This window comes from Gossypium hirsutum, chromosome A13 (assembly GCF_007990345.1).
Source record: "Gossypium hirsutum isolate 1008001.06 chromosome A13, Gossypium_hirsutum_v2.1, whole genome shotgun sequence".
NCBI lineage: Eukaryota > Viridiplantae > Streptophyta > Magnoliopsida > Malvales > Malvaceae > Gossypium > Gossypium hirsutum.
Window position 1 is genome coordinate 22,718,974 of NC_053436.1, and position 11,290 is coordinate 22,730,263.

Consider the following 11,290-nt stretch of genomic DNA (forward strand, 5'->3'; position numbering starts at 1 on the left):
ATTCTAATCTAACATAACATTTCAAGCAATTAGTACTATGTGGATGCATCTCGATTACAAGAACATTGAAGTTTGCTAATCCTGACCTGATAAACGGTCTAGTTTATTGCAACAAGATTTGTCAGTTACATCAACCTTGAGGGTGCTCAATCATTGTAACATCAATGGTAGCAAGGCAATAAGCACACAATAAATAAAAATAAAAAATCAATAGGATTGTTTTTCCTATGGCTATTTAGCTAATAGCCTTTATCATTAATGCCAATCTCAAGAAGGGTCCTCAATGCTTGTTTTCTGATTACTTTGCTATAAAACCCTCTTCCCAACTTCATTGCTCTCTCAAATTCCACCACACCACCACTCTTCTTCAGTCCTTCTACAACAACCTTCAACAGTCTCTCATCACTTCCCATGACTTCTACCACACTATCCACAACAGCCTCCATTGGTGGAATCCGCCTGCCCCACCGTTTCATTGACCTATCTGAACCATATACCTCAGCATACGCAGCCCAAAACGAGGCCCTCAAGTAGCCCTTCCCTTTTCCCCTCACTGCCCATCTCTTCATACCTTCCTCCAACCTAAAAACTGCACCACCTACATCTACCCCTTTCTCAAGGCCTATCTCAATCTCCCTCAACTCTTGCTTGGAACAAACAGCTTCCTCGATCTTGCATCGGCCACATCTGCAGTTAAATCCCCATGACAATGACATTTCCACACGCTTTTCCAATGGAGAAAGTGCATCAAGTGATCTCTTCACCAGCCTTGACATCCCTAGAAGCATGAACAATAACATAGTCCCCTACATGCAAACGTCTTGCATTTGGATTGCATGAATGATTGATGAAGGAAACTAGTATCCATAACCCAACACCGTAAAAATCACTGTTTTTCCCCAACACTTTAGCTGAAACTGCCTCTTCCACAAGAGAATTGACATCCAATATGCTTAATATCTTATCCATATCAAGCTTCTGATCATTTGAACATCCATTTTCTTCAATCTCAGGTCTGAAGATACTCATATCAGGAACTTCAAGCCCCGCTTCATTTTCACCTGTGGATAGCATATCAATCAGAAGCTGTGTTCTTTGACATCTAGTGACAGCTTCCTTAACTTTATCTATAAAATTCTTCCACATAACAAGCTGTGCATTTTCAGCTGAATCTTGACCACCCAGTATACCCCTTTCAATTGCAATTGCCTTAGTGACTAAAACCAAAGTCCCAGCATCAATATTCTTTGTTGCAAACAAGCCACGCCCACTAATCTCAGACCTGTTAACCTTCACTGGACCGATATATTCAGCAAGTTCTAGAGGTTTTCCTCGGAACCCATTAAGGACCCAATCAGAAAGATCGAAACTTCCTGTCCTAGATTGAAACTCAAGCTTTTTACATTTCTCTAAATACCCATTAACAATATCGAGATTCCCATTACCCTGAGGATCAAAGAGGGCTGCTTTGAAGCAGTCCAAGGCATTGAAATATCTATTCAAACAAACAAGATCTTACCTTTGCAAATCAATGTCCTGAAATGGGTAGCTTCGATTTGAAGTGCTTGGTCGCAATCATTAAGAGCTTGGGTGAAATGTTGGAGCTTTGACCTTGCCTCAGCTCGGTTAGAGAAGGCAACACAGAGGGATTTGTGGAGCTTGGGGAGATGACCAGGGTCAGAATGTTGATGGGTGTTTGAAATTTGGGATTGGCAAAGGTCGATTAACTCTGAGTAAAGTTGAATGGAATCTCGCCATTCTTCTCTGAGGAGAAGCTCAGTGGCTTTTGATCTGAGCTGCTGCATTTGCTCTTCAGCGCCGGACATGGCTATATCCCCTTTTGATTTGTTTGTGTGTATGGTTTTTTATTTTTATTTTTATTTTTATTTTTTGCTTCTGCTTGCTGGTTTTAAATTTTGAGAGTAATGAATTATGTAACGGTCATGTCATTTTGGGCTTTTTTTTTTCTTTATTCTCTTATCTAATTTTGAACTTTTCTATAATGGATCTTCTTCTTTGACAACATCAACCGCTACATCAGTCTTGTTTATTTCAGTGAAATTTTTGGTCAATGCAACCGACTAAAACATGAGTTAATTGACATGGGTTAGGACACGTAATTAGGCTCAATTAATTTAAAAATTTCTAAAAATATTTTATTTAAATGATTTTGGGTAAAAAGTTATTAAATTAAATTTGGATTCAAATCATTCAAATATTTTAGTTAAATCTTTCAAGTCACACTATACAAACTTGGAAGGTCAGTGTATAAAGTTGACACAGTATATAAGTCTTATGGTTTAATTGATTGCTTATTGAAAGTTCTTTTTATTATCTTAGTTTATGGCAGTAAACTTGCATTAAAAATGAAAAGTTAATGTGCAATAACAACATTCAAATCTCAAAAGATTTGCATTATACGGGGACTTATTTACATTATAACAAAATTTACTTCAACTTGGGAGTCAACAGAACTAGTAATAACATGGGCCTCAGCCTCAAAAATTCCTCAAAACGCAATAGTTTGTATCCCTCAGCTAGGGTTCCAATCTTGAGAGTTCAACCATGAAAGCCTGGTAGCTGTAGTACCATCCAGACAGTATCATCAACATAGAGACATGTCCAATCTTGCGCAGAATCCCAAGTTACATCCAGCTTTACTTGCATAAATCTTGTCAGAACTCGGAAGTATGGTGATTCTAGAGAAGGACCAGCTTTAACAGAATCATACTAGCTAATTAAGCGAAAAGGTGTCAACCATTCGTGGCAAATATGAAACAAAGATCCTATGGAAATTTTCATGTTCACCTGTTAGGCCAACAGCAAAGTAAGACAGCCCAATTTTAGAATATATCAAGTTTAACAAGATACAAATCCAGAAAGCATCTCATAAGTATTGAATACATTTCCGAAAGGGGATTGCACCCTTCAATTTCTCAGATTATCCTTACCAGTGCTACCTGTTAAATGCTTTATAATTGACGGCCGATTACTATATCAGCTGATTATTACTTCTTCAAAAAGTACATTCCATCTCGGAGCTCTAATTTTTCTTCAGAAACTAGACCTGATAAGAAGCTCTGAAGCTGTTGGAGTGATTTATCATATGGAGGGTCGGCTACACAAAACATCTGAAAGCAACATGTTGACTTACGTTAGCAGTTATGTGACTTTTATTCAATATTAAGTGTGGGGGCATCTCAAAACATCCTACCTTTAGAGTATTATGAATTCGATCTAATGCCATGCTGCCAAAATTTGTAAGCATACCCAAGATGAATTTCTACAATGACCTAAATTCTGGTTAGAGAGCATCAGCAAGGAAAATGGCATATGGAAAACTATTCACATGCATCACATACCTCATATACAGTCATTTCTTTACGTAGTTGATCCTCAACAGAAGCCACAGATCTCTCTGCCTCCTCGTCACCAGCTAGAAGCTCCTCGCAGTTTCCAGTAATACCACTGTTTTTGCCAGCTTCAATCATGCCCTCCACTAGGGTAAATACATGGTTGCTAGGATCTGTTCCTAGTGATTCAGTAAGAACACCCTGGATACAAGATTTAGTGAGGATAATAACTTTGTTAATGGACTTCATTTTCCAATCATTCCTGTATTGATTACCAAAAAATGCCAAATTTCTACCTACTAGAAACTTTTAGCTCCTACTTGCGAGGGAAAATGCCAAGAAATTTGTACCAACAACAAATCAAAACAATGCAGAATATGTACTTCGAAATTGAGAACTAATAACTAAAAAGCTAGTAACTGAGAAGGAAGATTTGCATCAACTTCCCGATAACGTTCCAAACCACAACTGCAGAGGGAAATTTACCATATTACTTATATCTTGAGAGGCAAATACATTTTGGCATTACAATAGAATAACACATTGAAGATCAAGGGGCTGCCTCAAGCTATTACGTGGCAAAAGGAAATTTCATAATTTTGAACTGGGAACATTTTTTTTTTATATGGAAGAACATGAATTAGTTAAACATACCTTACTTATCCAAAAGCTTATCCTCCTGTTGAGCACATCAACAGGGATCCCAGTAGCAGCAGCAAGATTCTTAGAGGTCCAACTGAAAGTGGAAAACAAACATACCATTTTCATATGAACAATAAGATGCAAAGTGTTTGTGATTGTTGAAAGTACCTCGTTTGGTCTTGAAATTGCATTATAATTGCTGCATGCACAGGAGCAACTGTAAATTGCATTACCTTGTCCTCGAATTGCAACTCCAACTACAATAGTTTCATTAATTAAAAGCATAAATGTTAGTTATGTCATATTGGTAAAGCAATAAGAATAATTGATACTAAAAAGGGCATTCATTGGCATTCACAAATTACACTTTGAAAGACCTAACCTTGACTGTTCCAAGATTTTTCTTCCAAATTAGCTTTCGAGGAGTCTTAATTTGATGAAACCTTCTTGCATAATCAGAGAGCAGCTGATCAACAGGTTCAGGAATGATAAGTGCCTCATCCTGAAAATTTCCAGAACATTTATGAAAAAGTGACCACGATAATGAGAAACACTAGATTACTTCAAAAAAAGAGAAAGGATTTCGATCAGTACCATAAGCATGGGCAACAAGGAAACTACAAGTTTGTTGGACACCAACATATTCTATATCTGCTGTGCCTTCTTTAGACAAACACTGTCCTGAACAAGTTTCTCTTGCATATTTTATACAAAATCATTTATTTCCCCTTTCAGGTAGATTGTCAATTTATGAACTCTTCATAGACGTGGTCCATATGAAAATCAAAAGTGAAATGAAAAAGAGGAGAGAAAAATATGAAACTAAAGGTGGCATGATAAATTACATGTTAAGAAAATATATTGAAGTTATTCAATTCTCTCAATTTCTTTTGGTATAATTGATTCCCTCAGCTCTGTTTGATTGGTGGCTCTTCTTTACACATTTTGCTTTTCTCAATAGAAAGTGAAAATAAAATAAATTTGAATTGAATTTGAATATATGGGACCAATAGAAAAAGCATCAATCAAATGGATCCCTAACTATCATGTATTAGCCCTTCCTTTGATCAAATAATTTCTTTGCCAAAAAGCCACTTTGGCTTTGGTAAATAATAAACTTAAAGCCAAAAGGAGAAAGAGGAATGGGGAAAAAGAATATCTAAAATGCTATTTTGAGATGTTTTGCCTGCCTATCATTAACAACAACGAAGAAGGTAAATTTTAATAATTTAACATAGAAAAGAAACAGTATCAGTGAAACGCATGCCTGGATTGGAGGCCAGAAATTTGAAGATATGATTGTAGCATCAAGATTATCCAAAGAAATCCCAGTCTCTGCTGCCACTGGATCTTGGAGTTCCACCAAATGTTAAACAGATTAGGTTAGAAGAAGGTAGAATTAGATCCAGCTATCCATATATAAAAGTTATACAAAACCAGGGAATACCTATTTGAGATGTGTTGCTAATGGTTGCTTTAATGTTGGTATTTGTCCTCTTGGAATCAATCAAATCATTAAGCATGATTTCACACTTCTGCATGCTACTCTCTCCAAAATGTATCTGTAAAAAACAATAATATACAAACGAGCAAGTTTCAGAAGAGATACTTAAGGGAGGAAAAAAGAACAGAATGAGTCTAATAACAAAATAGAGGCAGCATACCTTGAGGAGTTCTAAAGTCCGTATCTCTGAGTCAATATCATAATCTGACTTGTTCAGAAGTTTTTCAGCAAGCATAACACGATATTCATTAACAAGTTGATCCTTCGAACCAATTATGCCGACAATCATTCCAAGTATGTCAACCTTCCTTCTATTTCGGCTACCTTTTAAAGGGTCAGCCTCAACAGGGTCGGGCTCCCAGCTGAGCAAGAAATAACTCACAGAGATGCAGGTCAATATGACAATTTTGATTGTGTAGTTTATATACATGTAAACTACCATTGTCAATAACAGCTATAGCAGTACACATACCGTTGTGCATCAATCCAAGCCTGTTTGTCATCCGTATTAAAATCATCATCAATTGCAACATTTTCTTGATTTTCTTCATCTCTATTTAATTCCTCAAGAAGGCTATCCCCACTGTTTCCAGATCCATTTGGATTACCACTACTGCCATCTGTAAGCATGGTCACAATGCACTTTATGGTGTCTTTTCTTCCCCTCAAGTAGTCCCTTATTGGTTCACCAACAGCTTCAAGAAAAACACCAGCTGGATCTATGGTCCTGAGTGCTTTGATTGTTGAAACATATTGATGCAATATGTCATTGGTTGAGGCACCCGCAGTAAGTAAGCGGTATCTTAGTGCAGAAATAAAGGATTCAACCAGCTTAGAATGCTGTCCAGTATATTCAAGACACTGTTTTAAGTCTTCAATTGCAGGAGAACTGTAGTAGTCAGAAAGAATTTAAATGATGAGGAATTTCCATGAATAGTTTCTATTGCACCACCAACTTCCATTCAAGCAATGAACACATGCGCACACAAACAAAAATAAAAAAGCAGTACTACAGAATATAATTAAGTCCCATCTGTCTTCTTTTGCCCAAATTCAGAGAGAGGAGAGAGGAGAAAGGCCGAGGGACGATAACTTTCTTGGAAAGAGAATTCTTCAAACTCACAGAGGTTCACCTAAAAAGGAGAGAGAGAGAGAGAGAGAGAGAGAGCTGCAGGAATAAAGAAATTTTTGAATGGGAAAAGAGTTACCTCTCAGGGTAGTCCACAATAATCTCAAATAGTTTGGCTATCCTTAAATCTTGCAATGTTTCATAAGCAAAATACTCTAGCCGCAATTTCCATCTAATGAGTCCTTCTGATGGAGTATTTGTTCCAGAATAGCATGAAGATGGTTGTGAAGCCAGAGGTGATTTGATACCTGATGAATGTTGGTCAAAACTAATAGAATCACCAAGATAAGCAAGCAATGCGTTCAAGAATTGCAGAGGAACGACCTGTACAATATTCTCCAAATGTAAGGAACAAGCTCTCAAGTAACTTAACCATAGGGAAAAATAACAGCAAGTTAACAAAACCTGAAATAACATGAAACCTGGAAAGAGATACTTTAATATTTTACCAAAATTAACAGCAAGATTAGCAAGACATCCATGAATTGATTTCTTAAAGTTGCTTTCAATGAAAAGGAAAAATGTGACGGATTTACAAACACCAAAACCAACCTGTATCCAACCCTTAATGGAAGCCAAAACAGAACTCCGGTAATCATCACCCGCCAGATTATGTACTTTAGCCTGTATGCAAACAAGGAAAGAATGTTGCTAAAATAAGGTAAATTTATTAAGCCTAAAAACATGATAAGCAATGTAAGCTAGAGGTAATATTTTCTAAAGGAGAATCATTAAAGAAAACAAAAAGCACAAAGTCCAATACAGAATTGAATAGAAAAAGATCAGATAACTATGTTGAGTTCAATTAGATAAGGTGAGCATACATATTTTATGATAAATAACAAGCCCACCTTCAGAAGCATGAAAATAGCAGAAGCATAGGCATCTTCAGTCATTGATGTGAAACCAAGATTTCTAAGATCACGAACAACCTTCCCAATGTTCCTCACCAACTTACTGTTCTCTGAAAACTTGTCTTGGGAATAGCACTCATCAATGTCCATTTCACCAGTTCTATACTTGTTCTTTTCATCCAAATCCATCTCATCTCTATCTCGATGCTCATTTTCCTCATTTAATTCTCCATCCATTATGGTACTTAACTCCTCAAGCCTTCCCTTAAAATAAAAGTGAAGCACCTCTAACAACATCAATGAAATTATCAGCTAATACTCAAATAATAAAACCCCAGTTATGCACAACAAAAGAACTGACCTTTTTTTCAATAAAAAGCTAATAATTTCATACCGGGAAAATGTCGAGGTAGGTTGGCCATAAGTATGGAGGAAACAATTAATTGATACTTTGAGAAAAGATCGACTTTTCCCACATCAAAGTCGGGCTTTCCATCAGTCAAATTATCCGTATAGGACTGTAATGCATGAACTAACATTAACAAGCATTTCTCTTGATTTTCTTTTTCTAAACAAATCTCCTCCAAAGCATTACAAAGCACTCTTTGAATCTCATCCTCATCAATCTTCTCTAATTCTTCTTCAATTTTGTTATAATCCTCAAAATGGCGCCAAAATCTCGACGCCCCATTTTTCTCAAACGCTTCCTATAATTAAAAAAAAAAAGAGATGAAATCAAGAAAATTTAATTTCGAAAGAGACTGCAATGGCTTAACCGATTATTACCTCTAGTAATCTAAGGAAGTAGTCCCGAGAGAGAATATGGAGGCCGAGTTTGCAGAGAGTGTGAACATGAGAAACGAAGTCATGTTCGAGGGAGAGATCGCCGGAGCTTTTGAGGAGAGAATTAGCGGCGGTGCAGAAACCGTCGTAGCTTTGGAGGATTTCTTGGACGGAGTCGTTGTGGAGACTCGTCAAAATCCCTAGATTGCACACTGGAGTAGAAGTTAATGACTCCATTGACAAGAAAATAACACAAATCCTCTCCTTGCTTTGAAAAACCCTAACTTAGGCCTCAATACTTCAGCTTAGAATTGAACTGTGGAATTCTTTTAGTTCCATTTTTTAGATTTCTTCTTTACCGCCACTGCCATGAATCGCTTTTGCTACATTTCCACCAAAACGACGCATGACATGTGTCGTTTCACTTATTTCGAAAGCCATGTTTTGGTCTATTTTTAATTTTAGTTCCTCTATGACGTTATTTTTTTCTAACAACTTTCTTATGGTCAAGTTGTGAAGTCGGATTAGTACCTGGATTCCTAAAATTTTTGAAAATTTTAATTATTCCTCATGATTTTTAGAAATTTTCATTAGACCTCTTAAAGTTTTAAAATTTTGGATTAGGCCTCTTTAAAAATTTTAGAACTTCTATTAACCCTCAAATTTTTTAAAATTTAATTAGATTTTTCAGAAAATTTAAAAATTCTAATTAAGCCTTTAATTTGTTAAAAATTTTAATTAAAACCTAAATTTTTTTAAAATTAATTTAAATTCTCTCAAAACTTAATGGTAAAATATGTCATTGTTCAAATAACATTCAAATTTGGGACATTTTTTTATCGGCAGTAATTAATTTAGACATACTAAAAAGATTATAGAAGGACGTGAGATTAGGTCAAATTAAAATTAAGGATGAAATCTAAATTTTATTATGATAGAGGGACTAAAACCAGAATAACATTTTTCAACTTATTTGTTTCTCTTGGACGCGCTGCTCAAAGCTAGCTTAGCTTGGGTCTCTCTCAAAGTCTCAAAGATCATATGAAGGCAAATGTCCATGGACATAAAGAAACCAGAACCCGAACCGGAATTAAGATCTTGTTGACGTCACTATCGGCTATGGTGGCGGAAACTTCCACCTTTCCCATAGACTTAACCAAGACAAGGCTCCAGCTTCACGGCGAGTCTCAACCTCTCTCCTCCTCCACGCGCCGTCCCACCAATTCGTTCCGTGTCGCAGCCGGTATCGTCCGTGACCAAGGCGCTTCAGGGCTGTATAAAGGTCTCTCCCCGGCTATTATTAGGCATCTGTTCTACACTCCCATTCGGATCGTCGGTTACGAGAATTTAAGGAATTTGGTGAGCGCCGATGGCTCTCTTTCTCTGTCTTCTAAAGCGCTTGTAGGTGGCATTTCCGGCGCTATTGCTCAGGTTTGCCTTCAAATACTGAGTCAAAATCATGGAGATTAATTTGCTTTCTTGAAATTGCCAAAAAAATGAATTGGGATTATTAATTTTTCTTAAAATACTGTATGATTGAATTGGGATTTTTACTTTTTCCTAAATATGCAAAAGGTTCCAGTAGCTCTGTTTTGCTGAAATTTTAGATTTAATCCCACGGCTTATAATAAGTCGATGACATGAAAATTTTTTGTGATATTTGATCTCACCGTTATGGTCACTTGAAAATTCAGTCCATTATGTTCAACCGGTAAAAAAATTATATTTCAGCATAATGTTTATGTTGCTTTTTGAGAAAAATTTATTTTATAGCAATTAACAGTGTTAGCAATCCAGCTATTGCTTATGCACTTACATTTTTGACAAGATTGATTATTGTAAGTATTGATTTGGAATGTAATAGTATTAGTAGTACAGTTTGTGGCAAGTCCAGCTGACCTTGTTAAGGTGAGGATGCAAGCGGATGGCCGTTTGATAAACAACGGTCTTCAACCTTGATACAAAGGACCGTTTGATGCTTTTAACAAAATTGTAGCCATGGAAGGTCTTGGAGGTCTTTGGAAAGGGGTTTTGCCAAATGTTCAGAGGGCGTTCTTAGTGAACATGGGTGAACTAGCCTGTTATGATCATGCAAAACGTTTTGTTATAAATAATCAGATATCTGATGATAACATCTATGCACACACATTGGCATCGATCATGTCAGGTCTCTCTGCTACAATGCTGAGTTGTCCGGCTGATGTTGTGAAGACAAGAATGATGAATCAAGCGGCTAGTAAGGCAGGGAATGTTATGTACAAGAGCTCATATGATTGTTTGGTGAAGACGGTGAAAATCGAAGGTTTAACAGCATTGTGGAAAGGTTTCTTTACTACATGGGCAAGGCTTGGTCCTTGGCAATTCTTTTTCTGGGTATCTTACGAGAAGTTCCGACAAATTTCGGGGCTTTCTTCCTTCTGACTAATGGACCCGATCAGGCTTCAGATGCCAACATACTTACTGGATAGTTTCAGATGTTATTACCGGTTTCTTGTTCCAGGGGCAATAACTTGAATGCCAGCATTGGGCAGAAGATGTTCTGCTTTGATGCTCTGCTTCCTATGTAGTGTTTTTTTATGGCATTTTTCCCATATAAGGTTAAGCTTGTTGTGATTTGCAGTCCCTTGGCGGTAAATGCGAGATCGGTAAATTTGTGCTTCTTGTGCATGTTGTGGCCTGTTCAAGTTTGTAAGTACGGTATGTAGGACGAATAAAAATAGTATTTTCGATGAATTGATTCAAAACTTTACATGAAACTGTAAGATCATATAAGAAAAAAACTAATTTTACATCTGTATAAGCTAATCAATCCTCTTTAAGTATAATGTTTATGCTGAGAAGTATGAAATGCAGGTCTATTATTTTATGTATAACATATATACATATGATGATATGAGTTAGTTTTATATTAATTTTTTTTATTCAATTCTACTGCCAAACACTACATCACTAGAGCAATAAGACGATAAGAATTAGATCTTCGGCTAAATAGGCCTAAACTTTTCAAGGTTGCTTGAATAAGGAT

General features: G+C 36.5%; 2 protein-coding genes and 1 pseudogene across 5 annotated transcripts; 1 reads left to right on the forward strand and 2 right to left on the reverse strand.

Annotated features, from left to right (window-relative positions):
- Nucleotides 1–54: 54 nt before the first annotated feature.
- Nucleotides 55–1,826, reverse strand: LOC107893680 (methyltransferase FGSG_00040-like; annotated as a pseudogene).
- A 571-nt stretch (nucleotides 1,827–2,397) lies between these two features.
- On the reverse strand, nucleotides 2,398–8,693 carry LOC107893681 (anaphase-promoting complex subunit 2). 2 transcript variants are annotated; one of them, XM_016818737.2, is made up of 16 exons: nucleotides 8,269–8,693; nucleotides 7,877–8,189; nucleotides 7,480–7,769; nucleotides 7,181–7,252; nucleotides 6,708–6,952; nucleotides 5,972–6,388; nucleotides 5,660–5,861; nucleotides 5,443–5,557; nucleotides 5,263–5,345; nucleotides 4,378–4,497; nucleotides 4,164–4,252; nucleotides 4,008–4,089; nucleotides 3,363–3,554; nucleotides 3,215–3,283; nucleotides 2,952–3,131; nucleotides 2,398–2,808 (listed from the first exon to the last, which is right to left on the reverse strand). In XM_016818737.2, the coding sequence occupies exons 1-15, from the start codon at nucleotides 8,500–8,502 to the stop codon at nucleotides 3,009–3,011; spliced, it is 2,646 nt and encodes an 881-aa protein (XP_016674226.1). In that variant the 5' UTR covers nucleotides 8,503–8,693; the 3' UTR covers nucleotides 2,398–2,808; nucleotides 2,952–3,008. The 2 variants fall into 2 exon arrangements, with proteins under 2 accessions (XP_016674226.1, XP_016674227.1); XM_016818738.2 differs by having other exon boundaries at nucleotides 5,263–5,339; nucleotides 8,269–8,661.
- A 613-nt stretch (nucleotides 8,694–9,306) lies between these two features.
- LOC107893682 (mitochondrial uncoupling protein 3) lies at nucleotides 9,307–11,056 on the forward strand. 3 transcript variants are annotated; one of them, XM_016818741.2, is made up of 2 exons: nucleotides 9,307–9,696; nucleotides 10,130–11,056. In XM_016818741.2, exons 1-2 carry the CDS (start codon nucleotides 9,307–9,309, stop codon nucleotides 10,133–10,135), a joined length of 396 nt encoding a protein of 131 aa, XP_016674230.1. In that variant the 3' UTR covers nucleotides 10,136–11,056. The 3 variants fall into 3 exon arrangements, with proteins under 3 accessions (XP_016674230.1, XP_016674231.1, XP_016674229.1); XM_016818742.2 differs by having other exon boundaries at nucleotides 10,136–11,056; XM_016818740.2 differs by having other exon boundaries at nucleotides 10,144–11,056.
- The last annotated feature ends 234 nt before the right edge of the window (nucleotides 11,057–11,290 follow it).

Excerpts from the sequence above, each read along its gene's own strand:
- LOC107893682 (XM_016818740.2), top strand. The coding sequence starts at position 9,307 with ATGAAGGCAAATGTCCATGGACATAAAGAAACCAGAACCCGAACCGGA. Across the intron at positions 9,697-10,143 it reads TTTCCGGCGCTATTGCTCAG|TTTGTGGCAAGTCCAGCTGA; the intron begins GTTTGCCTTCAA and ends TTAGTAGTACAG.
- LOC107893681 (XM_016818737.2), bottom strand. The coding sequence starts at position 8,502 with ATGGAGTCATTAACTTCTACTCCAGTGTGCAATCTAGGGATTTTGACG. Across the intron at positions 5,346-5,442 it reads TAGCAACACATCTCAAATAG|ATCCAGTGGCAGCAGAGACT; the intron begins GTATTCCCTGGT and ends TGGAACTCCAAG. Across the intron at positions 3,132-3,214 it reads GAATTCATAATACTCTAAAG|ATGTTTTGTGTAGCCGACCC; the intron begins GTAGGATGTTTT and ends TGTTGCTTTCAG.